At 33.6% G+C, this 26,758-nt stretch overlaps 4 protein-coding genes across 11 annotated transcripts; 3 read left to right on the top strand and 1 right to left on the bottom strand.

Annotated features, from left to right (window-relative positions):
* Positions 1-2,654: 2,654 nt before the first annotated feature.
* On the top strand, positions 2,655-6,998 carry LOC107262268 (zinc finger BED domain-containing protein DAYSLEEPER). Of its 5 annotated transcripts, none has more exons than XM_048371535.1 (3): positions 2,655-3,203; positions 3,594-3,676; positions 4,796-6,998. In XM_048371535.1, exon 3 carries the CDS (start codon positions 4,819-4,821, stop codon positions 6,835-6,837), a length of 2,019 nt encoding a protein of 672 aa, XP_048227492.1. In that variant the 5' UTR covers positions 2,655-3,203; positions 3,594-3,676; positions 4,796-4,818; the 3' UTR covers positions 6,838-6,998. The 5 variants fall into 5 exon arrangements, with proteins under 5 accessions (XP_048227492.1, XP_015582571.1, XP_015582574.1 ...); XM_015727085.3 differs by having other exon boundaries at positions 2,656-3,203; positions 3,594-3,715; XM_015727088.3 differs by lacking the exon at positions 3,594-3,676 and having other exon boundaries at positions 2,656-3,203; positions 4,807-6,998.
* Positions 6,999-7,437: 439 nt separating this feature from the next.
* Positions 7,438-16,821, top strand: LOC8272222. Of its 3 annotated transcripts, XR_007214970.1 has the most exons (10): positions 7,438-7,781; positions 7,865-7,991; positions 8,099-8,215; positions 8,880-9,078; positions 9,178-9,223; positions 9,878-9,953; positions 10,222-10,763; positions 10,944-11,042; positions 11,477-11,544; positions 16,349-16,821. XR_007214970.1 is itself a non-coding variant. In XM_002531913.4 (7 exons), exons 1-7 carry the CDS (start codon positions 7,725-7,727, stop codon positions 10,488-10,490), a joined length of 891 nt encoding a protein of 296 aa, XP_002531959.1. In that variant the 5' UTR covers positions 7,438-7,724; the 3' UTR covers positions 10,491-10,883. The 3 variants fall into 3 exon arrangements, 1 of the variants encoding a protein (XP_002531959.1); XR_007214969.1 differs by lacking the exon at positions 10,944-11,042; XM_002531913.4 differs by lacking the exons at positions 10,944-11,042; positions 11,477-11,544; positions 16,349-16,821 and having other exon boundaries at positions 10,222-10,883.
* On the bottom strand, positions 11,585-14,824 carry LOC8272221 (probable galactinol--sucrose galactosyltransferase 6). 2 transcript variants are annotated; one of them, XM_015727080.3, is made up of 6 exons: positions 14,659-14,824; positions 14,520-14,563; positions 13,065-14,434; positions 12,768-12,977; positions 12,543-12,677; positions 11,585-12,446 (listed from the first exon to the last, which is right to left on the bottom strand). In XM_015727080.3, the coding sequence occupies exons 1-6, from the start codon at positions 14,789-14,791 to the stop codon at positions 11,762-11,764; spliced, it is 2,577 nt and encodes an 858-aa protein (XP_015582566.2). In that variant the 5' UTR covers positions 14,792-14,824; the 3' UTR covers positions 11,585-11,761. The 2 variants fall into 2 exon arrangements, with proteins under 2 accessions (XP_015582566.2, XP_015582567.1); XM_015727081.3 differs by having other exon boundaries at positions 14,520-14,556; positions 14,659-14,787.
* Positions 16,822-18,108: 1,287 nt separating the features above from the next.
* Positions 18,109-24,889, top strand: LOC8272219. Its single transcript, XM_025159584.2, has 10 exons — positions 18,109-18,403; positions 18,529-18,596; positions 19,076-19,137; positions 19,224-19,373; positions 20,191-20,367; positions 20,626-20,838; positions 21,391-23,096; positions 23,577-23,642; positions 23,740-23,809; positions 24,020-24,889. Exons 1-10 carry the CDS (start codon positions 18,192-18,194, stop codon positions 24,704-24,706), a joined length of 3,411 nt encoding a protein of 1,136 aa, XP_025015352.2. The 5' UTR covers positions 18,109-18,191; the 3' UTR covers positions 24,707-24,889.
* The last annotated feature ends 1,869 nt before the right edge of the window (positions 24,890-26,758 follow it).

The following is a 26,758-nucleotide window of genomic DNA, read 5'->3' as shown; positions in this document are numbered from 1 at the left end:
ATGATTTTTGAAGTATTTTAGATCGAAAAGAATTCAAGTATTTATTCTTGAATATTAAATAAAATAAAGTTTTTTCTTAAACTGAAATAGATTCTAATAATTGGAGAATGAATGCATGCATATCCTAACTATGAAATTAATTTGATAACTATATAGACTATTTCAAATACTAATGAAACTAAGTTTTCACTATCAATGGTTGTCTTTTGTCTTTGGGAACATTGGAATTGAATATTTTTGTAGACAACCATATGACTGGTGGCCTACGCCAAACTCCAGGTTCCACTTAACAGGTAATGTTGGTTCCAATTTGGCATGGTTTTGAAATAGAAGAAATTTCAAGATGCATTAATTTTTTTTTAAATTATATTTACGGTAAAAAAATAAATTAAATGGTTTTTTAAAATTATTTATATGGTATTCTTTTCAAGATTTTATCAGAAGAAATACTAATAATATATTTAAAAGATATCGAAAAATATTATTTTAATTTGTATTATTACGAAGTCAGTTTTTATTTTATATATTTTATTATTTTTTTTAAAATTTCATTAGAAAAAAAATTAAAAATATATTTAAAAAATATTTAAAATTTATTCATCTTGACTTGTAGTACTATGATTTTTTTTAATATTTCATCGAAAAAATTATATTAGAAATATATTATTATTAATTTATATTATTATAAGTATTTTGCCGCGGCGGTTCATGCAATAAGGCCCATACCCCATATGTCAATATTTTTAAAGAATTAGGTTGCTGAGGTGAGTGCTTACTTTAGTCTTTTGCCCATGATTTTGCATTCTCCATTCCCTACCAACAAATCTCAAATCCCAAATTTACTCTTTGCCAATTGGCCCATACAATAATAAAAAGGGCAGAGTATGTCTAACTTTCTTATTATTATTATTATTATTATTATTATTATTATTATTATGCATGAATTAAATTGGAATAGTTATTCCTCAAAACAAATAAATTTTTTGTTGCCATTGATGATTGATTGACAAGTGGGTCATGGTACTATTGGCCCTTCCTCATGAGTTATAGGCCTTGTCATTTCAACATGAACTATCTTTCTCATCTTAGGCTCCCTTTCCATTTTTTATATAAATTATTATTAAAAATCTAACTATTGTTTATTATATGGTAGGAGTAATCATCTCTTATTTTATTGGCATCATGTATGTAAAGTGCCTAAATTTGTTATGCTTTGCCATTTGGCACCCTAAATTTTATTTAACTAGTTAAATAATTAATTGACTTTTTAAAAAAAAATAAAAAACTTCTTACAGCTGAAATGTGTAACATATATTATCTCGTTGAACTAAATAATAAATAATATATTAAATTTTTAAAAATTTTATAAGATCCATATAATCCATACAATTTTTTTTAAATAATTTATGGACTTTTTTGTAAAAAAATTTTAATCCTTAATTTTTTTAATATTTCAAAATTTTTATAGAATAGACTTTGATCCTTAAGAATATATTTATGTAGAGTATAAATTTTAATAGTTAAATTAAAATATTTTGACCCATATAAAGATATTTAGATGTATAAATTTGTTAGATTATCTTTTTGGTTCCTACAAAATATATTATAAATAAAGTAGCACTTTTGATCATGTATAACTATTGTTGTAAATAAACATTTAATTATTAATATTTAGAATTTCATAATTTAGAAACATTAACGATGTTTAATAAATTGCACCTATATATTTAATTTGACATTAAATATATAATTCAACTTGAGCAATATTTCAAGTTTGAGTTTTCGTTTCCTCATGTATAACTCTAAAAAATAATTAAATTAAAGTTTCGATTTAATTAAAAATACATATTATTCAACTTCTTACATTTAAATAGATATATGTTTAAAATAATTCTAGAAGTCAAATTATATTTTATTAAAAATTATGAAATATTAAAACTCTATAGGGGTAAAAAGATATTTTATAAAAATATAAAAAAAAGTTATTTTAGGGGTTAAAATGACATTTTAATAACATATATTTTAATAAATATTTTAGAAATTAAAAATAAGGAAATACTCTTGCTCAAAACGAATAAATATCTCGTTATTAGTTTCAAGTATTTAAACTAGTAAAAAAAATAGAGTTCAATAATACCAAATGAAAGATACAACATAAGTTCACGTGCCCATATCACTAAAATAATAAACTCACAATATTAGTGGGTGATTGCAAAGAGAATCAAACTTCAAACCTCTAAAATTCTTAAAAGTAAAACTATTAATCAAGTCTCTATCAATAATCTCCATAATTAAATGGACTTAAATGATAATATTACACAGTAATTGGGTTAATTTGAATGCTCCTATTTGATTAAAAATGTCTTTGGACCACACACATGTTAACATTCCAATGCCTTGTGAAATTTTCTTTCCACCAAAACAATAAAGAAACCAAACTAGGCAAAGCTAATCTGAAAAATTGGACCAATTAAGCCATCATGTAAGAAGAAAGATTTCTCAAAACACTATGGTCAAATGTAATCATAAGGACTTGTTCATGGAAAGAAAAAGGAATCTAAATCCTCTATGACCATTTCAAATTCTGAGTACATCTTATTGGGCCGTATGATAAATAAACCCCATGTGGACCCCTTACCCTAAATAAGCAGTCTATTTCTATTTTACAATTATCTGGGCTTTTTAGGAAAAAACGAAAAAAAAAGAAAAAAAGAAAAAGAACTTGCCTCTCACACGCTTACACAACATTCACACGTGCGACATGAATGAGATAGAAGAAGAAAGGGGAAGGAAAGGGAAGGGAAGAGGGAAGGGCAGTGTTTGGATGTGGGCTTTCTTTTTGTGGTCCGTGTTTGGACCCTAAATTCAAAGAGTCCAAAAAGTGAAAATACCCTATTCTTTGAAAATTTTATCTATTCTGCCCCCCAACCCCAACCCCAACCCCAATCCCAATCCCAACCCCAACAAACAAAGTCTTATCTGTTAAGTGTTAAAACCAAACAAACCAAAATAAGAAAAATAAAAGAAAAGGGTCCTAACAAGTTTTATTTTCAGGTCCAATTAGGTTTCTCGGGTTGGTTCGAGATCGAAGCCCAAATCTCTCTTTCTGTTACTGCAAAACCCTAGATCTTCCTGCAGAGGCATCGGAGCTCCGACTCCGAGACCGGCGATCTTGTCATCTTGTCTTATTCTTCTCGCGACTGGTAATAATAAAAAGAAATACTCCGACTCTAACCCTAATTTTGATTTCTCTCTCTTTTCGTCGTTTATGCTTCTCTTGTTCTCCTTCGATATTAAATCTCTAATTCTTTCTATCCTTCGATTCCTGTTTCTAATTTTGGTTGTTTGGCTTCGTGTGTGCGCGCAATTTGCTGAGGAATTGGTTTCTTATTCTCTTGTTTGTTGTTGAGGTCATAAATTGATGCGGGAAATTACATGTTTGAAGTGTTGTGTTTTTGATCTGGGCTTTGTTCTTGTTAAATTCTTCTCAGGTGGTTAGGTTTGACCTTGTTTAGATTCCTGGGTTTGATTTGATCTGGGCTTCTTTTTGTTTCTGTTTTTGTTGTTTATTTTATTTTATTTTATTTTTTTAGTGTGAATTATGAAGCCCATCTATGATGACCCGATGCTAGCCAGATGACCCGGTGCTAGCGAGGCGGTTTCGGCCTTAACTCATGTGGGTCCTCCAAACATAACCATCTGGTTATATGTCATGGTACTTGGACATCCCTCATCACATTACCAATATGGGGCCCATCTTTGGTTTACATGCTTTTGAGTTTGGGTTTGGTGGCTTGTAATACTACTGGGCCAGCGGTCTTATAATCTGTTGCATATAACAAACTCTCTAGAGCATATTCATTTGCTTGCTGATGGTATCCGAGTAGTTAGGCCTATAAGAACATGCGAATTATGAAATGCTTTGCATGGCTGAGACTTGTATCTTTAGAATAATTTTGGGACCTATTAGTTTTTTTTACACTGTAACACTTGGTGTATTGGTTTAAAACTATGAAAAGTCACGATCACCACCTTCGTCAAACATCTTGAAACATGGGGTTGTACTGGAATGAAGTTGAGTTAGGATTTAGGTGAGTCTTTGCCCTTATAAAAGAAGAGTAGTTTAGGTGAGATGCAACTATGGTTTTGGAAAGTAATAAGTAGCATGTACCTATGTACCTGCTCAGATTAATCTTCTTTCGCTTCATCTTTTTATTTCTTTTTAGTATGAGTGCAACTATATGTTGAGACTAAAACTTATTGAAGTGGAAGTAGACTGGTTTCCTTGGTCATCATTCTCTGACCATTTATAATGGAAATATTTTGCTGCTTCTATGAAGTGAGTATTAATTATGGTAAAAATTCTCTAGGATTTCTTTCTTTTCCATCAAATGCTCCTCCCTTTAGATCACTATGACTATTTATCCACTTTTTACTCATAGATTTTTTCCTTGAGTAATTTTTTCCTTCATGTAGTTGTGAATTGCCAAATTTGCTCTTACATATAGTGCTTCACTACGCTTCTAACCTTTCAATCCATATTAGTTCTGCAGCAACTATATGTTCTGATAGGCAATAATGTTCTCAAGTATTAAGGTCTTGACCAGGTGTTCTGTTGTATTTAATGTCATCTTGGTGCCACTCGTATATATTTAACTTAAAATTGGAATTCTGAGTCAGCATTGCCCTCCTTCAGTATCAAGATGATTTAGGTGGTTCAATATATTTAAGTGGACGTTTTATTATTTGGTCAAACCATATCCTAATGTTGCTGTTAAATTTATTTTGCTGATAGAGGAATCTCAGTTACGAGACAAGATGGCAACACCTGAAGAGAACAATGCACTGGCTTTGACTGAAGAGAACAATGAGATGACTACTCCAGAATCACAGCCTAACAAACGGAGGAAAAAGAAGTCCATAGTCTGGGAGCATTTTACAATAGAAAATGTAGGTGCTGGATGTAGAAGGGCATGCTGTAACCAGTGCAAGCAAAGTTTTGCATATAGCACTGGTTCAAAAGTAGCTGGTACCAGCCATCTCAAGCGTCATATTGCCAAGGGAACTTGCCCAGCTCTATTACGCAACCAGGGAAATCAGTTAACGCCGTTTACCCCAGGAAGTGGAAATGGCAGTGCCACTGATCCACCAAAGCGTCGTTATCGATCCCCTAGCTCACCGTACGTTCCATTTGATGCAGACCGTTGCCGCCATGAAATTGCTAGGATGATCATATTGCATGACTACCCTCTTCACATGGTTGAACATTCTGGCTTTGTAAATTTTGTTCAAAATCTTCAACCAAGGTTCAGCATGGTCAGCTTCAATACTGTCCATGGGGATTGTGTTGCAACTTACTTGAGGGAAAAGCAGAATGTTATGAAGTTCATTGAGGGAATGCCTGGACGTGTTTGCCTCACATTGGATTTGTGGACTTCAAATCAAAGTTTAAGTTATGTGTTTGTGACTGGACACTTCATTGATAGCGATTGGAAGCCACATAAACGGATTCTTAATGTTGTGATGGAACCATATCCTGACTCAGATACTGCTCTTAGCCATGCTGTTGCTTGTTGCCTTTCAGATTGGAGTTTGGAGGGCAAATTATTTTCTGTCACTTACAATCATCCAGTGGGTGAACCTGGGCTTGAAAATCTTAGATCCTTACTTTGCATTAAAAATCCCCTTATTCTTAATGGTCAATTATTGATTGGAAACTGCAGTGCTCGTATTTTAAGTAGCCTTGCAAAGGATGTGTTATGGGCTGGGCGGGATATTATCAAGAAAATCCGAGACAGTGTAAAGTATGTGAAGACTTCAGAATCCCACGAGGAAAAGTTTGTTGACCTTAAGCAACACCTCCAAGTTCCCAGTGAGAAAAGCCTATCTATTGATGACCAATCTCAATGGAACACAACATATCAGATGCTGGTGGCTGCATCAGAGCTTAAAGAAGTATTTTCTTGTTTGGATACATCTGATCCTGATTACAAAGAGGCCCCATCCATGGAACACTGGAGGGAAGCTGAGACTATATGTTCTTTTCTGAAACCCCTGTATGATGCCGCCAACATGCTTACCTCCACAACTAACCCAACAACAGTTGTGTTCTTTCATGAAGTATGGAAGATCCAGACTGATCTTGCTCGTGCCTTTACAAGTGAGGATCCCTTCATCAGCAGTATTACCAAGGCAATGCAAGAAAAGATAAGCAAATATTGGAAGGATTGCAGTCTGGTATTGGCAATTGCAGTAGTCATGGATCCCCGCTTTAAGATGAAACTTGTTGAGTTTAGTTTTTCAAAAATGTATGGTGAAGATGCGCCAACATATACAAAGATTGTTGATGATGGCATCCATGAGCTCTTCCTTGAATATGTGGCACTTCCTTTGCCTCTAACTCCAACTTATGCCGAGGAAGGAAATTCTGAGAACAATATGAAGACAGAGGACCACCAGGGCAATCTTCTATCGGACAATGGACTAACAGATTTTGACGTCTATATCATGGAGACTACAAGCCAGCAGATGAAGTCCGAGCTGGATCAGTACTTGGAAGAGTCTTTATTGCCTCGAGTGCAGGAGTTTGATGTGTTAGGTTGGTGGAAACTGAACAAGCTGAAATACCCAACTCTTTCAAAGATGGCTCGGGATATATTAAGCATTCCAGTAACCACAGTTGGTCCTGATTCTATGTTTGATACTACGATCAAAGAGCTGGATCAGTACAGAAGTTCCTTGCGAGCAGAGACAGTGGAAGCCCTTGTGTGTGCCAAGGATTGGCTTCAACATGGATCTGCTGAAGTCTCAAATGCACTTGTGAAAATGGAATTTTAGATGTAGAGTTTGCTTTGTTGCAGTATAATGTGTACGATGTTAGGTTTAGTTCTATGATTCAGCATTAGATAACCTCAATGTATCATTGGAAACAATTATCGGGATTCTGAGACATTAGAAATTAAATTCCCATTAGTAAACCTGACAACCATTGTGATGAATCTTCTATTACTTTGCGAGTGGCTTCTAATTGACAAAAGGATGGGGAAAGCTTCTCGATTGTGCAGACATAGTGAACAGGTCTATTATTAGTGTGCTCTTAACTACCCAGATGAGCATTGCCTGTTTGTTACTTGCATGTCTCTTGTGCTTTCTTATGTTTTGTTTTATTTTCTTGTCCAAAATCAACGGTAAGAGTATTGGCTATTTCTTTGAAGAATGAGCATCTCCATCTCTTCTTTGTCCTCCTTTTGGAATTGATTAGTAAATAAAACACCAAAAATAAACTAAGGGCGGGCCACGCGAGAAGAAGACATTCCTTGTCTAATTATGAAAGTCGACGGATCATTATTCTTTGTTTAACTGTAACAAATAAGATTCAATTTACCCCCTAAACTTTTCAGAGAAGATTAATTCCATCCTTTTGACCTTTTAAAATAAGAAAAAATGGATTAAAAAGTTAAAAGTGGTGATTTGATCTTTTCTAACAACTTCGAGCGTTAAATTGAACCTTATTCCTGGATATATAAAATGGCTATTTGAATTGGGTCTCTCTGGATCTTTTAATCTGCCGCGAAGAAATCAATCTCCGTTTTGTGCACAAAAATCAATCCGTGGGAATTTTTTAAAGGGAAAGAAAGGGCTTCTGTGTTTATATTACATTACTTTGTGCGAGTGTTAAGGGTTTTGTCTTGTGCTTTAGGGGTTCGAAGAATTTTTAGTCCTCAATGAGTCTGTCTCCGTTCAAGCAGGACATCGATGAGCTTATAGATGAGTTTGTTCAGGTAACTCTATCGCTTTTGTTTGTTTTTCTGGTTCATTTTCATGCTTTCCTAATTAATAATTTTGGAGTTTTGGTTACGGGTAGGGTGAGTCTCCAACTTTTGCTGAAATGAAGAAAGTTTGGCTTTCTAGAAAGTTCAGTTACATCTTTGAGGCTATGCCTTGTAACAAATTGGCCTTGTTTATGCAATCAGTTTATTCTCATTCTATTGGTACCCTCCTTTCCCCTCTTTCATTATTTTAGTTTCAATCCTTTTCTTTTGCTGTCAATCAATTTCGTTCTTTTATTTAACTCTTATTCATTGTGTATGATACGCAGGTTACATGATCAATAGCAGTGCTTCTTTGTCTCAAAGACTGGGTGGATTGTATTGTCTTTACTGCCTCTATGAGACTCAACCCTTCAAGCCTCCTTTCAAAATTTATCTCTCTCTTGGTTTGTTTTCCGGTCACTGCATCAGCTTTAATTCAGAATTTGATGAACATGATTTGTCTTTTTTCTTCCATGTTTGTAGATGATGAATGACATACTAATTGGTTTTCTAATTATTTCTTTGATGATTCTTTTAAGTCAGACTTGAATGCATCTGCATGGCTTTAGTTGTCACATTAATTCATGGATGGCGTTTTTTAATCTATTTTTTTTAACTCTAATAATTTGATTGCCATGATGGACTATTTTAACTGATTTATTCTGTGATCTGTTTACAAAATCCTCAATCAGTCGGAAATATCCAGTCATTATGATCCTGAGCATGCTTAAGGATTTTCTTACTATCTAAATCTGTCTTTAGGATGCTTTTCATTTGTTTTGATGATGTCGAATATTACTAACTGCATTGAGCTTGGTTGGAATTAGTAGAAAGTGAACTCAGTCTATCTAGACTGTAAAATTTAAATTCCTCTTTTTCTTTGACACTAAATGAATTCTGCTAGTTATACGTATTTTAAACCTATGAATTGGGCCATGCATAATTGAATTCAATTGAGTTTCTCATTTTTAGAGTTTTCTTAAATAATTTGTAAGTTTATTAGTATTCTAAAATCTTGTTCTCTTTTTCACTCTTTCTGTTACCTTGTTTCCATAACTAATCTGACAGGAGAGCTAAAGAAACTTAAGAACCTTGTGGTTGATGCAAAAGAGCAGGGTGTGCAAGTTGTACCCGTTATAGTCTCTAGAATGTTGGAAAAGGACATGTTTCTCTTTGGCTCTGTAGACTTAAATGAGGGCTCTACTACTGAGTTAGTGGACCAACTCACACAGTTGCAGAATGATCGTGTTCAACATGCATATAAGAAGTAAAATTCTGACCTTTTTATTTCTTTCTTTCTTTAGCTTGGTTATGATTTCATGCAGCCTATGCACCTTATAATTGTTCTTTTGCTTTTATCTTGCAGGTTATTTCCCGATACTCGCCTTAAACAGTTCCTCCACATGGACTTGGTAGGTTATATAACTCCTTGCATTATAAAATATAAACAGGCAACGCATGACTCTCCTACAGAAAATGTCTATATGTAAAGCCCAACAGTGGGAACTTCCTTTTTGGAGAGATAAGAGTGTTTCATTTATATAATCAAGATTCAACTTGACACGGATGCCTCCAAGACTATTATAAGTTTCTGCCTTGCATTCTATAATGTAACATTAATCTTCAATTAAGTTGAGCATGAGAAAGATTTATTCCAATTCTCAGTCAAGTTTTAACATTTCATTTATTTTACTTTATGTGGCGCATGTTGTTTTCTCTTTTTCCGAGGTTCTTCTGCATGTTAAATCTCATCTGGTTATAGTTTCTGGCAAAGACATTTCCAGCCAATATTATGACTTAACTGTTAACTGGTTGGAAAAATACTCATAGCTGAATACACAGAAAAAATGAAGAAGCTTTGTTCAGGTTTCTATAGGTCCATATACCATGCGAGGAGATGGGAATAGTTTTTATAATTTTGCCTGTTGATTTCATCAGTTGCTGCTTGTTGTTTCTCTTTAGATAAGCTTATGGATTGAATGATCTCTTTTTTCTTTTCTTGCTGTTTCTCTTTAGATAATCTTATGATTGAGCAATCTCACTTTTTTTATTGTCACATTTACCAGGATAGCGAATTTGATTTTAATGCAGTGACGAAAATGTCAACAGAGTATGCGGAGGCTAAGAAGCAAGCCATTCAAGGTAAATTTTTCTTTATTCATAAACTTTTTTCATTATTTTTCTTTCATGTTATTTCAGCAACTTGCTTCTGTCTGGACTTCACTGCTTTTTTTTTTAGTCCCAATTTTGTCCCTAAATTTTATTCGTTGATCTTTTCTATATTATTTCTGTTGCCATGCGAACTTCAAATATTTGAGTTTTCATGGATTGATCCCATCATTTCTTTTAACTTTGTTGATCGAGTAATTATTTATTTATTTCTGCTCTTTTCTTAATTTTCTTCTCAAAGAGGCCAGCAAGGTGGTGGATATTGAGGACATACAGCACATATCAGATGATAAGGTATTATTTGGAGATGTAGTGAAGAACATCAAAGGGAACTGGAATGTCCAAAGAGAGGTGTTTTATCAACAAACAGGGTTGAACCAGCATCCTGCTCAAGAACAAGAGCAGCAACATCAAGGGTATGAAGAGAAAAATGAGGATGTTAATGATAATGATGACAATTTTAGTCGTGAACTAGAAATGCAACTATACGAAGAAGAGCCACACGAATAGAAGCAAGAGGATGAGGAATTTATTGATGAACTCAAATTGCAATTTGTTGTGAACCAGCAACAAAACCATTATTGAGGACTTGATGATGAGGAATTTAGCCATGAAAACAAAGAAGATAGAAAAGTTATTCTTTAGGCTGCATAACCATATATGGACTTGCGATCATCATCAATGAAGATTTTTGCTTGTTTTGCTAGAGTTCGTTAAGCAAGACTTCACATAGGTACTGCACGCGTTCAATTTATGGAAGAAAGCTAACACCTAATTGGATAGGTATTTCCTTAGTTTTTATCTTATACCTGTAAATACTTTTTATTTTCTAGCTTTATATATAATATTGAAATAGTTGTTTAGAAGCAAAGATGTGAAGAATGCAAGATTTAGTTTGATGAACTTATGCTGCCATTTAGTTTGATAACTCTCTTTGAACCTATGTACCTAACCTTATTTTAGGATTTTTGGTGGCATTTGATGTTTCCCTGCACTTCAGTGCTGCAGCTGTGGCTGCTTAGGAGACTGGTATAGTGGAACCGCAAGGTCTTAAACAAACAGGTATTACTGAATGCAAAATGGTGGCAAAAAAAAAAGCATTGTGCTAAGTTGATTTGTACTGCTGTATGAATACTGTCCTCTCAAGTTTAGTCTATGCCAAGGAGGAAGATGCTTTTCTACTTGTCCCCATTGAGCTTTTATGAACAAACGCATGCCGAGTTCAATTAAGTAAACAGATTCTGAATGGTGTTTTCCCCTTGGGGATGTCAACCATTTAATTGAATGATGATCGAGTTTGATATCTGATCATTAAACTTTTTCCTGAGGAACTGTTTGAAGTGATTCTATGTTTATTCTAGCGTGTTCTCGTCTGTGTTTTGATTACTCTAATTAGGAAGTCATCAAACATGAAAAATTTATAACTCTTAGATTAGGAAATCACTGATCATGAAAATTATGTAACTTATGTTTAGTGGCAATGATTGACATTGCAGTAATGGCGCGACGACTGAAGATGAAGATGGGTTCCTGGCTTCACAAGCTTAAAGAAGTTAGAGAAAAGGTAAGAGTTAGTCAGAAAGAAAGTAATTTCTAACAGGGTGTAGTAGAAGAAACTTTATTGGTTTTCCCCACAAAATAGTAAAATATTACATCAATAGATTAATTCCTAACATAAGAGCAAATTTAAGGGGAAAACTGGTTAAATTCCCTCCAAAACAATCCCCCATTTTCACTGCATCTCTCATCTAGCCTTTTGTGTAACCCAGTAAAATAGTAATCTACACTTCAACCTCAACAAGATGAAGTCTACCCTCCTCAGCCAAGTTATCCAAGTTAAATGTAACCAGACCAGAAGATGAATCATACTCAAATTCAGCAATATTAGAATCAACAATGCACATCCTTGGTTTAGTTGATGAATACGCTCCAAACTTGCCACACCCTTTAACCTCCATGCATATTTTCCCTACTAACTCGCTACTGATATTCTCCACCCTTTCATCACTCACAGTGCTGTTTTCGCCCTTGTATCCCTCATCCAGCTCTACCAATTTTACACCTTTTACTTCATACTTGAGCCCTTCGATAGCTCCACCAGCATTATACATAGCAATGAGCCCCAAAGGTGCAAAGCTGAACCCGGGTGCTAAAACCTTGATGGGGGTCAGAGTGAATATCTCATGCTCAAGGACTTTAAGTGACACCGGCAACGATGCATTGTAAGGGACAGTAGTAAGCTCGGCAGTCTGGTGACAGTAGACAGCACAGTCACCATTCCAGTTAGAATCTGTAGCTGCTTCAGCAATGAGATGGACATCACGACCCTTGATGGCACCTGTTAATGCCTCAGATTTTGTTTCATGGAATGTGTTCTTTCTTTCAACACAGTTCCAAGCTGCTCCTTGGCAGTTGTAGACTCCTAGGACCCCTGTGTGCTTGTTCATGTTCCATATCTTCAACAAGCTGGCAATGGCACAATTTCAGTTAGAAAAATGCACATAGCATGCATAAATTTTATGCTAACACACAACAGTAACAAGATTCGTCTACTTGTCTTACCTAATACCATCACGGGCTGGATCAGAGAACAAACAGTCCCGGGTAGGCCGGCCGGGCAAACGGGCTCGAAGTATAGACCCATCAGGCAAGACCAGCTTCTTTAGCACATTAAAATCATGCTTCCCAGGCTCATCACTGGTCATAATTATTGCTCGTAACAATTAGCATTACAGCATGACCACTATATTTAAGAAAGGAAATGGAGAGGTTGTTATTATTAAGTACCTAACATAGACAGGGCCACCACTAATGGCCCTAGCAGATGCATGATATTCAGCAGCTGGATGGAGTGAATGGAACATATCCCAATCTGGCTGCATAAATTCTCCTAGAAATACACTATTATATGCCACAGCTGCTATATGTATTGTGTGTGAGACTGGGTCCCTCGGGAAAAAATCATCTGATGCTCTCACCACAGCCGTTTGTTTCGAACTGTAACAGGCACCCAAATAGTATTAGATTAAATCCCTTAAGAAAAGCTAAATTAATCAATAAATTATAACCTAAAAAGAAACTTACCAGTACAATGCATCAGTATTGTGACTCATGCAAGCAATGCACCCATTATCAGGAAAATTTCTAGCAACAGAAGCGTCAAGTGCTTGATGATACTGCCTAGTTATCTCTACCCTTCCTCCTAGACCAGCACCTAATGTTTCCAATATACACTGCACGTCCACCTTAACACCATCTATACCCGCAGACGCTAAATAATTATGCAACTCATTATAAAATTTATACACTGCCTTAGGATTCATCAGCCCCAATCCCTGCACTGCCAGAACATCAGTTCTCCATGTAGGCTCATTCTCCAACACTCCTTCTGAGACCTTTGGATACTTCATCAACGATCCATATTCCTCCATCTCCTTAACTCCCGGACGGACCCCACCCCAGTATCCAGTAATTGCATGCCATACGTAGACGTATTTTAACCCATACTTCTCTTTTGCTATGTTTACTATATTCTTAATCCCTACCGTTGGATCATCTTTCTTTCGAAACTTCTCATTTTCTTTTATCCCAATCAACCTAAGCAACGGCTGCGGTTTGTCTTCATCATCTTCCTGTGGATCTCCGCCGACTGATTGCCATCCATCATCAATGATTACAAACTTCGGAAGGGTCCCACCTTCAGATAAACTCTTCAGCCCTGCTTCTACCCCTTCTTGTGTTACTTCTTGGTAAAACGCATCCCAGGTGCACCATCCAAAATAATCAATGATCGCAGGCAATTTTTTCTCATGCCGTTGACGGAACGATTTCAAATGCAGCTTAACAGCTCTTACAGCTTCCGTTAATGTACCAAAAGGATCAGTACCGGCGTGAATAAAAAGAGGATGAGTAAACGACGCCGCTTTAGTGTCCACGTCACCGCTCTCTAAACATAATTCAAGCTCATCGTTATCATTTCCCTGCAAACAAGCTCTAAAAGATCCTTCGATCAAAGGAAGAAAAACTGTATAAATGATCTGATTCTCTTCATTTCCACCGTCCGATTCAAGCTGGGACCCATCCTTAGTTTCCATCATTAAAAACTGCGTTTCTAGTGGAATATCCCTTCCATGATCTCCCATTTTTTGTGCCATCCAAAATAGTTTGAACCGGAAACAGGCCATGAACCGGACGTCACGTAGAGTACCTAATGGCACTACATGGCGGCTGTTTTCTTCGTCAAAAACAGCTCCGATGAATACTCCCTCTACCGGACTGGATGATGAACCGGAAGTTGCTATCACATTGTCCTGTAGTCCAGTCAAGATCGTCCGATCTTTCACTATTAGTTTCCGGTCCGAAATCCGAACCGCTGGTTTAATCGTCATTGCGTCTAATTGCCTGTCTCCTCCTTTTTTCTCTAGCTTTCTAACAGTTGGTTTTATCTCGCTTTTCTGCAATAGATAATAACAAAATTATTCAGCTCGGACAGGTCTGATTCATTTAAAAATATATATGAAAAAGAAAAATAAATGATACCTTAAATGCGAATGCGGATGCTTTATTGGAAGAGTACCTGCAAACTCCAAGCCATGAAGCAAAATATCAGCAACTTAAATTTTCTCGGGAATCAAACAGAAAAATCAAAAAAGAAAAGAAAAACCTAAAATACAAATACCAGAAAGAGAGAGATGTTTCTTGGTTGGTCTTGAGATATTGTTAAGAAAGACTGCAATTGATGATTGAATTGAAGGTAAAAGTGATAATTTTGAGGTATTTATAGTAAGAGATTGGGGATTACTCGACGCCATTTGTCTGTTTCTTTTATCTCTACAAGTAATTTTCTTTTCTTCTCAGTCCAATTAAGTTCTAAAGCTCTCTCTTCTTGTTCATTGGCTCCCTTTATCCAACGGTAAATAAAATATCTTCTTCCCTTTGGCTGTTTACTTTTAACGGTAGAATAGACTGCCACGTAGGATCCACGCTGTACCAATCACAAATTCTTTTCTCGTAACATGACAAAGAGCTCCTCACACGGGGTTTCATAGTTCTTCTATGAAATTACGCCTGTTACCTTGACACGTGTAATTACATGTATAGTATATTGGAATAATTCTATTCTAGTGTTGGATTACGTAAACGTGTCAATTAGGGAGTTGCTGACTAAGGTATTACGGAAATTATGCGGTAGTGTTGGTTTGCGTTTATTCGTGTTAGCTTATCAGTTCACACTAATTGTTTTTGTTTGAGCTGATCTGTGTCCACGTACTCAATTTTTGACGTTTTCAGTATAAAAGTTTATAAATAAGTTCGAGGGTTGATTCCGTTAGGATCAGCCTACGTGGAGCCAACTTCTTCTGACACCATCTAACGGCTGATATTTTTCTTGAAACTTGTAACTGAATGAAATATCATGATTATCTATTTAAAATAAAAAAGAAATCCAGGAATTTGTTGCGTTGAAGACAATTAATACAATACTGAGTTGGAGTGAAGAATTTGTAGTGTACATACGGTATATCAGATTGAGTGTTGAAATTTCAATAACAATTAGCACAAATATCTTAGAGCATTAAAATTAAATGGTTGAAATTTTATTAAATATTTAAATTTAATATTTAGAAAATCAGTAATTTTATTGAATAGTAAATTTCAAATAATAATTTTAAATCAATGATTAAGATTATATAAATATAACATATCAATGTTTAATCATTTAAACATGAGAATCAACATCAAATTCGACATGCAACAATGTCCATAGTCAATAATTACTTTGTATAATTGTTCTTTTAAATGCATTAATAAAGAATTTCATATTATTAACATGACAGCAGCCACATGGCTGATGGGAAATCAGGCAAGTGGAAATGTGATTTTATATATATATATAGTCACACTGCAATGTGGATTGTTTTCTGCGAGAATTTTACCCTTTTGATGTTGATTGAAATGCGTGTATGTGAATGATTGAGGTGAATTTATTCAAGTTCATCAATCAATCCTTAATTGGATTCTGGCTGCTACGTGTATGGATATCATTTTTTTAGAGAATGATATATAGTCATATACTCCATCTAATAATAACTTATGTATAATTATAAAAAATCTTAATTTAATTTAGACCAGATGTAGATATAAATAAATTTTATATTGTAGTAGGCTATAAATTTGTTTAGATTCTGTTTCAAAAAGAATATTTTTTTATATAGTAATATTTTATTTTATGTGTTTATTTATATAATATGATAATATATTAATATATTTTATTTGTAATTATTATCAATTTATAGATAAAATTAAGTATTAAATTAAAAAAATTAATATTAAAATTTATATTCATAAATTTTATTTGATTTCAAACCTAGGTTTATAAAAGAAGTTTACTGTACTAAGAAAAGGAATGATTCTAGAAGTGTGCAAGAATCTCCTTCCTCCCGGTCACCCCCCGAGGGAACATCAATCAAGTTTAACGTTGATGCATCTTTCTCAGAGGCAAATAGGAAGTCATGGCAGTGTGATTGCTGGCAGATTAAGCAGAGATAAATGCTATCTCTCCTAGCAGGTGAAGCTTTAGCGTTGAAGGAAGGTTTAACTCTTGCCAAGACATGGGCTGTGCAGAAGCCATTTTTGAGTCTGATTGCTCGTTGCTTGTTACTACTGTTAATATGACGAATAGGGTGTTTTCCGTGGAAAATTGAGGTTTTTATTTACGACATCTCTCTTGTCTGAGAATGTTAATTATTTTGTCAAGCACATTAGTAGATCTGCGAACTCTGTAGCAGACTTTTTAGCCAGGAGAGCTTTAATTGATTCTTGCTGTTTAGAGTGATTGTTTTAACTGGTTATTTTGAAGTTGGTTTGCTGATAGAGAAGGCTGTACATAACCAACATGATCTCTAATTACTTAACATTTACTTAAAAAGCTTCATTGATTTCAACTATTTATGAAAACAAGAAAAGCTAAAGTGTTATAATAATAGAAATTTGACAGTTTATCAATTTAAGCCAAGTACCTCAAATGAGTAGCAGAAAAACCTTGCAAATAACCCACCATGCTCTCCACAGGAGTAACATTTTACTGTTTAACACATATTTTATAGTATATTCTATATTTTATGTATGCTAATATTTCTCATAAGAGTTCTTCCATACCAATTTCGAATAAGCAGTTGATAACAATAAAGTCTTCTATAGGTTGGGCTTATTAATAACTTAATTAATCCAATAAAATAGTAATAATAAAAAAATCCAAAGAATGAAGTGAATTCAGGATTTGTTGAAAGAATTAAGAGTAAATTAAAGATGCAGTACTTCAATTTTTATTAGGAGACTCATCAAGGAAATGCTAGTTGCACTAATACCTTTTATTACCTTAATTAAGGTTTAAGGTCATATTTGGCTTACAGGATGCAATGAGAATATAATAAAATAAAAATTATAATAAGTATAATAGTACTTCTAGGCTATTTCAATCAATTATTTCACAGACTTGGTTTAATTTTTTCTAAATAGGATTTAATTTAATTTACTATATTACCCTTGTGTAAGAATTTTATTATAATATTAAATTATAATTTTTGTTTTTGTTTTTATATTTCAATTGGTAAATTGAATTTAAGATGGACAGTTAGGTAAATATGTTACTCCTTAAGCTGCAGAATAACCACTCTTTAGGTAAATATGAAATATGTATTTAACAAAATTGAAGAATAATAATTTTGTGAAATAATAATTTTTTTTTTTGTTTAAATCTGAAATAAAACTTGGAATATCTATTCCACATGAAATAGTTGTTCAATATTTGTATTTTATGGTTATTCTATGAACCAAATATGAAATAGAATAATATTTCTTAAAAATCCTTAAGAATTTTTATTATATTTTTTATGTGTAGTGTGTTTAGTTTTTGAAATGAAATCTACAGCATACTTAATTTCAATATGCCATTGAACTTAATAATAATGAAATAATAATAATAGGAAAAAGGGTTACCAGAATACTGATTTTGTTTATTATTATTCATTTTAGAAAGCATAACACTATTAATTTTAAGACAATCAGGGACTAAAGTATACATTTACATAAACCTTAGAGGTTTAATAGTAATTAACCCTTTTCCCTTTCCCTGTCAATTCTTGGCGCGAAAATTGCACTGAACTCTGGTACGCTCAAATTAGGGTTTATCTCACAAATACTCTCTAATTTAACATGACAATGTCGAGTTTCTCTGATCAAATGGAGGAAATCAAATCCCTAATTCACTCAAATTCCAAAGAAAACAAATCACTTGCTTACTCTACTCTTCTTCACCTTCAAGAACAATCAAATAACCACTCTTCTTCTATACAAACACTAGCTAATAGTTCTCACACTTTGATCTCTTTGATTTCTGTTGATATTTCAAATGATGATGAAGAAATGTAAGTTCTCAAAAGTTTGACATTTCTGTTGATAATTTTTGAAAATTAAATAGTTTAAGTGTTCTGAAAAAAGAAAAGATTATTTTTTTTAGTGTTGTTCTGATTTTATATTCTTTTGACTTCAGTGCTGCACAGGCTTTGAAGTGTTTAGGATTCATGATATATCATCCTTCAATTGTTGTTTCAATACCAGGTAGTGAAATTTATGGTTTCTAGGTTGCTTTGTGTGTTAAATGTTTGCTCTTTTTTATTTAGTTTATTTAATTTTCTTTTATTTATATGGTTGTCCGTATCGACATAAAGGAAATATTAACAAAAGATTGAGGCTTATATGTTATTTGACGGATCAGGAGCTGGAATAGAACTTCTGTGACAAAACTGTGGATGAATAAAATGAAATCCCCTTAATGTAACATATGTACCCATCATGTGATTGAGCTTAGCCTTAATTTTTCTTTTCGGATTTTGCTCCCATTCTGTACTTATTAGAGTGAAAGGTAGAATTGTGGAATTTTGTCGATTATTGGGGCTTACCTTGTTATCATGACAAGGGAAAAGGGCAAGAGGAAAATTGTTGTAGCCTAGCTTGGTTCTTATGTTGGTGGGATGGTCTTGTTTTAATTACGAAACTAAGTCATATACTATTTACATTTTCTTTCTTTGGTATTATAGATGATGATGCTAGCATGACATTGGATGCATTGGCTAAAGTCATTATAACCACCAAGATAAAGGTATTTATTGCATAATGATTTGTGGTAAGTTTTAATGCACTATACTTCTCCTCTTTAATTTAACATATTTAACCTCTTAATTGCAGTCGGTCTGTAATTTAGGTGTGTGGTGTATATCTATGCAACAATTTGATGCAGCACTTCTTGCTTGTCACTTCCAATCTTTGCTGCAGGCAGTTGTTCATGCCCTTGACAACCCTTTTGGTTCCTTGTCTACCACTTTTGAGGCTATACAGGTAACATTTGCTAATTCAACTACCCCTCTGTTGGACATCAAGGTTGTTGTGTTGGTTGGGATATATGGCAAAGTTAATTAAAAAGTTGATTTGCTTTTTTTTTTTTTTCCCTACAGCATCCTTAATATGCTGATAGATCTATTAAGTGTACCATCTTGCAAATTGTGCAAAAACTTATATCTCAGTGGCCTTTAAAATTCCTTGGTGTCCATGCTTGTTTCTTAACTATGGCTGCAGGAATTTTCAAGAAAAAAACATATTGATCAATAGAGCCACTCCTAAGTTTGGTCACTGTTTTTCCAATAAGTTCATGCTATTGTTCATACCGAAAAATGGAAATGAGAAAAAAACTTGATGATCCAAACAACTTTTATTTTCCTTAATCTTCAATATTAAATTTTGAAGCAGGAGCCTGGACCTCATTCATAGGTATTCTACAATTTGTATATATTGATAATCCTTCTGTTAAAATTAAATTCATTTATCATAATCCACTTATCTGCTTCCTATTTAGCATAAGCATGTCCTATTTTGTATTTTTTCTGAACGGACTATGCATAGATATACTCACTAATGGCTACTATGCAACCAATTCTTTATAAACTGCCAAACTTGATTTTGCACATTGCTTTAGTTTCTGATGGATCGTTAGACATATTTGGTCTTCACCAGAAAGGGCCTTTCTTTAAGCACGGACATCAATAATATCTATTTGCTTGATAGTTGGAACTCGTTTAATTCTGTGTTTGAGTTGTTGCAATGAAATACAGCAACTAATTTGTTCTTAATATAACTATTTTTGATACTACTATAACAGGTTGTGATGAAGTTAGTAGCTCAGTTAAGTGAGAAGATGAGAGAATCTTCATTCATATGGGTTCCTCCAATATATAGAAGACTTCTCAGCATTGATAAGAAAGAAAAGGATATGTCAGAAAGGTGTCTGTTGAAGATTAAACCTGCAATATTTCCTCCTCCGGCAGCTCTATCTAAGGTATGAATATGTAGTTTCTTTCTGTCTCTGCTTTTTAAAAAATGAGCAAACTTTTTTTTTTTTATTATTGGTGAACACATGAGTTTTACTTTTAAACCTTCTGCTTTTCAATCGGATGCGAACCTTTCGTTTTTATGACTTGTGTGTCTAAGAACACAGGCTTCGAGAGATAAGCCTTGCATGTGAAAGGTTTGGAAATATTGTGTTGACTTCTGTAATCTGAGGTTGTCAACTATATCTTTTTGTTTCATTGTACAGGCACTTGTCAAAGATATGAAATGGAAACTGCTCACTGAGATGAAGGATCTTTTGAACCAGGGTATGAAAGTTCAAACATTGCAAGCATGGAGATGGTTTATTAGCCTACTGGGATCTCATGCTTTAAAGAATAGGCATTTAATTAATGACATGCTCAAAATTCCTGAACAGACATTTTCTGATCACAGCTCGCAAGTCCAGATTGCTTCACAGGTATTCCCATGTAGAAGTCGATTCATTGCATAAAAACAGGATGTGAGTTATTTTGGAATCCTTAGCAATTAACTGGCAACTCTGAGTTAGAAAATATGCAAAATTTTCTCTGTAGTTAGGGTGTTCAATTCGCGCAGTGTTCTTTGAAACAAGTTCATTATGAGTCATGGATGATATTTAAAAGCGCTCAAGAGATGTGTATAGCAATTGCAGTGTTGATGATGAGGAAAAGACACCAACTATGACAGGGATTTGGACCTTACTTGAAACTAGAGCCTCATGGATATTATGAGACCCAAGTTTTAGTGAGGCTTGAACTTGGATTTCAAACTTGAATTTTTCTCCATAACTTTTGATATTAAACTATGCCTTAGATTTGCAATAATGTTACTCTCAGCAGCATGTGTGTAGTGATTAGCATACTCTATTTCTTTGTGTTAGTGTTGTTCCTCGTTCTCTATCCTGGTTTCTTTTCTTTTATTTACTTTTTCCCTTTTACGTGCTTGATATCATTTTCTTAGTGACATCATCATGTGTGCCTTGATCTAGTAGGTTGCATGGGAAGGACTTATTGATGCTCTTATTCACACTCCAATGGTAACTTCTGAGGCTAGTAGAGAAGAAGTAAATGGTGTTCAACCAATGCAAGCATCTAAAGGAAATGGCTGTGAAGTCCATACAAGTGTGTTAACAAAAAGCATAAAACTTTTAATGACACCTTTAATAGGCATCATTTCAAGCAAATGTGATACATCAGTTCACATATCCTGCTTGAACACATGGTGTTATTTGATACATAAACTTAATATCTCCATCAACCACCCATCGGTGATTGAATTGGTTCTGACTCCTGTCTTTAAAGCAGTTTTTAAAATGGATCCTGATACCAAGACTGCCTGGTTATGGAGTCTGTGCTTAGATCTGCTTGATGATTTTATAATAGCAAAATGTCAGAAACTAGACAATGAATTAAGTAGTAAGGTAAGCCATCATTCATCAGTTGGAACCTCTATGCTAGGACCTTCGATATCTGGCAGGTGCTTAGAGAAGCAACATTCTATTAAATGGTTTCCATGGGGTATTGGTCAGTTGGACTTATTTATAGAGATAATTAATATTATCCTCAGCCATGCATCAAGTGCAATAATCACCCCTCAAAATAGAAGTTCAGCATGTGATGCTGCCTTAAGGATATTCAGGTCTCTTCTAAAAGGGGTCCAAGTGGAGTTAACAAGTTCATCCATAACTTATGCAGATATTATGCTGTGTTTAAACACAGTACTGAGGTTCATAAAAGAGGTGTGTCAAAATATAAATTCAGGTGGCTATGGTGATAATAAATTTCAGCACACTTCCATCCAGTTTCTACTGGCTGTCATTGATGAGATAGAACCTGCTATATTGGGATCCCCTCTATACAAGGTGTCTCTAGACCTTGTATGCATCAAGAATCTGCAATCAGTTAATGATGTTAGGAATAAAGATTTTCTAGGTATCAGCTCTGTTGCCTATATGGATATGGTTTCGCCATTGGTTTATCTTATTATTCTCTCAATCTGTATGGGGACGCAGTCAACTTCCCATAGACCCAGAGCGGAGTTAATTTCGACGACACTGTACAAAATTTTCAAATTGATACTATTTTCATATGATTCCAAGGAAAATCTACATGTTGCAATTGGTTTATTGTATAAGTTTGTGGGTTATAGGAACTTACAAATATGGATAGTAATAGCTGAAGCTCTGCGAGATTGCATTGGTGGTATACAGGATCTTTCTATGTTGAGAATGGAGCCAGACGGCAATGGTCATCTTTGCCTATACCATCTTTTGTCATACCCATTTGTCGCATGGTCTTCCCCCCCAAAAATACTGACTCCTGAGGAAGTTAGCTTCTCCTCAGAAGAGTCTCATATTCCAGTGCAGGGAAACCTTGAGCTTGAACATGTGATTGAAGTATGGAAGTCAGTTTATGGTGCTCTTTCTCTCTCAATCTGTTCTGCAACTAAAAGTTTTTCTGACAATCTGTGCTCCATGTTAAATTGGTGCATTGATGAAAATCTAAGCATGACTGACCGTGGCACTGAAGTAGATTTAAGTTATAAGAATCCTGATCTTGATTTTCTTTTTTTATCTGGCAATGCTGTATCATGTGTATTGGAAGAGATCTTGACAGCTGGTTGTGATGACAACAAGAACAATCGTGTTGAACCTCCAATATTCAGTGACATTAAAAATGTCTTGGCATTTGTGTCCAGGTATTTGCAGCCACTACTTCTTGAAAGCCTAATGTAATTATCTTTATTGAAATATGCCATTCTTAGCCAGTCATTTCAGCTGTTATGTGAGCATTGGTGCATGAAATCAAAATAAGACAATTTGGTCTTTCAATTGCAGTTCAATATGGAACATGTCCGCTGAATTGGATTTGGCTTTAAATGAAGTAACTCAGTTCACTTCAGTTGCATTTTAAGATAGAACAAGTCCTCTAGGTTGAATCATGTCCATAAGGATAACTCAGAATGGGAATGAACTTTGTCTATTCAATTGCCAAAAAGTCCTGTATCATGTATTTATTGTTAGGAACGTGATCAGAATTCAGTAATGAGTGTTATCATGTGAAATATGTGAAAAAGTTGAACTGATACACTATGAATGTATTGGAATGATTTTATTTATTTTCCTCAGGGTGCCTTTCTCTAACTACAGTCACTTTTCCTAATGTGGTACTATTACAGATTCTTGAAGTTGTCATCAACAAGAATACAAGCAGATCCAACCATTGGTCTTCCTGTAACTTCAAGGTTAGGATACATTTATTTTCTTTATTCTCATGGTTAGGTGGTTCTCTTTGTCATCTGTCTGCGGATTCTCATATCACTCGTCTCTATGAGAATGTAGGGTATTTTCTGCATTGGCACGTTTCATGAGTTGCCTACATTTGAAGCATACTATTCTTTCTACTATAGAGGTAAACATCTCTCATTGTAGTTATACCATGTTAGTGGAATCAAAGCAAGGAAAAATTATTTGCTTGAATGTCTATTTCTAGATCATTTTCTTTATGAAACCAATTATATAAAAGATTGCATGTGTCCAGCTCTTTTTATTTTTGAAGATTCAGAAAGCCCTGAAGAAAGAGAGAAGTTTGATTTTATCCTTTGCTTTTATTTCATTGCAGATATTAACTTGTCCACTAATTCAGTGGCTGTCACACAGAGAAATGCGTGATGGAAGCACCAATGATCAGCTTCGAGATCTGTGGGCTGAAATCCTTGATTGTTTAAGGAGGAGTCAGCCACCAATAGTCTTTGATTCCTCGTTCCTTAAATGTCAGGCATCTATCTTAGAGAAAACTCTTGATCACCCAGATTCCACCATTTCGGAGCTTACTATCACCTTCTGGAACTCAATGTATGGTGAACAGAGCAAATTAGACTACCCTGAGAGCTTGCTTGATATTTTAGACAAACTGTCCAGAAATAAAAGAATCAACCTCCGCAAGAAAAGCCCGCTATTTCTCATAAAATGTAACTATATTCCAGAGTTGACTGCTCAAACACACAGGGTGACTGCAACACATACTGGGAGCTCAAAAAGGGTAGAACTGTTGCAGGATGCAGTAAATCAATTTGAGCATAAAGATAAGTTGCATTCAAGCTCGAAAAGGAAAAGGTTAGAACTAACGGAGCACCAAAAGGAAGTAAGACGAGCGCAGCAAGGAAGGGGGATGGATTGTAGTGGACATGGTCCAGGGGTCCGAACATATACTAATGTTGATTTTTCACAAGGAAACGAGGATTCTCAGGATAGTCAGGAGATTCGGAATCCAGAATCTATTCTGGAGATGTTAAGAAGAGTTGTATAATTGTTTTCTGTATATGTGGCTTCTTCTGGCAGAGTACTCCAGCAAACTGGAAGGTACACACACCTATATAATTGATTAGCCAAGTTATTTGATTTATAGAACACTTAAAAAAAATCATCTATACAATGTTATTATATACTTTTATATAATTAAAATACTAATTAATTTTGAAATTTTGTTAAATTATTCCAGCGTAACTTTGAAAGACCGGATTTTTTTTTATGCTAATAGGCAAAACTATAATTCTGAAAGTATTAGAATAAGCAACTGATAGAGCAACTAAAATCTAATGCTCTATTTGGTTAAACTCCGTAAAATTTATAAAATTATTTGTAAATCTAAAGTTTATATATTTTGAATGAAGTAAAAGTTAATTTAAAATTTTACATAATCAAATTTATATGGAATTAATTATAGCAAAACTAAATTTAAAAAAAAAAAGATTTTTAAATGAATCTTATATTAATAAATCAATATATTTTATAACACAAAAATATCTCTTTTAATTTCTTTTTCGTATCTTTTTCTTAAATTGAATGAATTATTTTATAAATTTTAATTAAACATAGCATAAGGGACATTTGGATTGAGAAATTTTAAACGTCAAATTTTATAAAATTTATGGATTTTAACTTAAATTCATTATTCGGCAAGTAAAAAATGGTATAAATATGTGGATTTAGAGAAACTCCTTATCTTCTAAAATTCTTCTTTTTTAAATGTATAATGATTTCAAAATCCCTCATTTCTAAATATATTTTATGTGTGCAAATTATAAAAATTACAATTATATATAATGAGGCGCGGGAGTTTATTAATGTAGGAGTCAAGGAATGAAATATGCAAAAATATAGTCATCAAGTTATAGATGTCTATAAATAAAGAAGTATTATAATGAATATGTTCAAAATTAGGCTTCTAAGAGCATCAATGATATTCCTTATATGTCTTTCTATTAAATTATAAATAATTAATTTCTTATTTTAACTTGTTTTGAAATGTGTATATTCGAACAATACCTTCTATTTTACTTCCTAGTTAACTTTTTATTAATAAAGTAAAAAGAGAGAAAAATAAGTAAAAAGAGAGAATGTGACTCTTAAAGAGAAAAGATGAAAAAAAATATATATATAATATACTTAAAAGCCACTTAAGAGCTACTTTCTCCCTCAAAAATTTAATTTTTAGATATATTCGGTTAATAAAGAATAAGCATAATTTAAGAGTTTGTTGGGATGCTTTAAAAGACTCTTTAATTCATCACTCTTTTCTAAAACAATTTAAGAGTCACATTCTCTCTTTAATTTTTTTAAAATAATTAATTTTTAAAAATATTTAATTGTTTATCTTCTTTACAAATATTTAATTATTTTTTTTTCTCATTTTTTAAGAATCATATTCTCTCTTATATTCATTCTTTCTCTTCCTTTTCTATTAATAGAAAACCTAACTAGAAATAAAATAGAGAGTGATGTTGGAACACATATATTTTTAAATAAATTAAAATAAAAAATTAATTATTTATAATTTAATATAAAAATATATAAAAAATAATTGTTGGAGATACTTTTTAAACTCCGGCCAACCAATCAATAAAAGAAATTAGACCTTACTGCAAGCATTTTACTGTGTTGTCAAGCTTCCAACTTCCGTTCCATTACTTCAAGCATTTTATTTTTTATGCAATCAAATCCTCAGGTTTACAACTTACCAGTTTTCAAATCCTTTAACTTCTAATTCTTTAACTTTAAAGTCTTTAGCTTTCTATATATTTAACTTTCTTGTTCCTAACTTAATACAATCCTTAGCTCATTTTTTTAATTATTTTTAGCTAATCTTGAATATTTTGTTTTTGGTTCATTAATGTATTAAGTTTAACATCCTTAGTCACATCATATCAGTTATTGATTATGGAAAACATGCCAAAACGAAGTCTATACATGTGAAAATTTGTTTTCCTTGGCACATCATTAATGTCCGAATTATATTATTTTTCTCAGTAATTTATTATTAAATATATAAATCTATTTGGTAATAATATAAAAATTCAAA

Source organism: Ricinus communis, chromosome 3, assembly GCF_019578655.1.
Source record: "Ricinus communis isolate WT05 ecotype wild-type chromosome 3, ASM1957865v1, whole genome shotgun sequence".
In the NCBI taxonomy this organism is placed as follows: Eukaryota; Viridiplantae; Streptophyta; class Magnoliopsida; order Malpighiales; family Euphorbiaceae; genus Ricinus; species Ricinus communis.
The sequence above is the reverse complement of the archived record's forward strand: the minus strand, read 5'-3'. Positions and strand labels throughout refer to the sequence as shown.

What these genes read in the sequence shown, in the direction of transcription:
- LOC8272221 (XM_015727080.3), bottom strand. Translation starts at nt 14,791, where the DNA reads ATGGCGTCGAGTAATCCCCAATCTCTTACTATAAATACCTCAAAATTA. An exon ending in CATCCGCATTCGCATTTAAG is followed by an intron (nt 14,435 to 14,519) that starts GTATCATTTATT and finishes TATCTATTGCAG; the next exon opens with AAAAGCGAGATAAAACCAAC. An exon ending in CCAGCCCGTGATGGTATTAG is followed by an intron (nt 12,447 to 12,542) that starts GTAAGACAAGTA and finishes TGCCATTGCCAG; the next exon opens with CTTGTTGAAGATATGGAACA.
- LOC8272222 (XM_002531913.4), top strand. Translation starts at nt 7,725, where the DNA reads ATGAGTCTGTCTCCGTTCAAGCAGGACATCGATGAGCTTATAGATGAG. An exon ending in TTATAGATGAGTTTGTTCAG is followed by an intron (nt 7,782 to 7,864) that starts GTAACTCTATCG and finishes GGTTACGGGTAG; the next exon opens with GGTGAGTCTCCAACTTTTGC. An exon ending in AGTTTATTCTCATTCTATTG is followed by an intron (nt 7,992 to 8,098) that starts GTACCCTCCTTT and finishes TATGATACGCAG; the next exon opens with GTTACATGATCAATAGCAGT.
- LOC8272219 (XM_025159584.2), top strand. Translation starts at nt 18,192, where the DNA reads ATGACAATGTCGAGTTTCTCTGATCAAATGGAGGAAATCAAATCCCTA. An exon ending in CCACTTTTGAGGCTATACAG is followed by an intron (nt 19,374 to 20,190) that starts GTAACATTTGCT and finishes CTACTATAACAG; the next exon opens with GTTGTGATGAAGTTAGTAGC. An exon ending in CTCCGGCAGCTCTATCTAAG is followed by an intron (nt 20,368 to 20,625) that starts GTATGAATATGT and finishes TTCATTGTACAG; the next exon opens with GCACTTGTCAAAGATATGAA.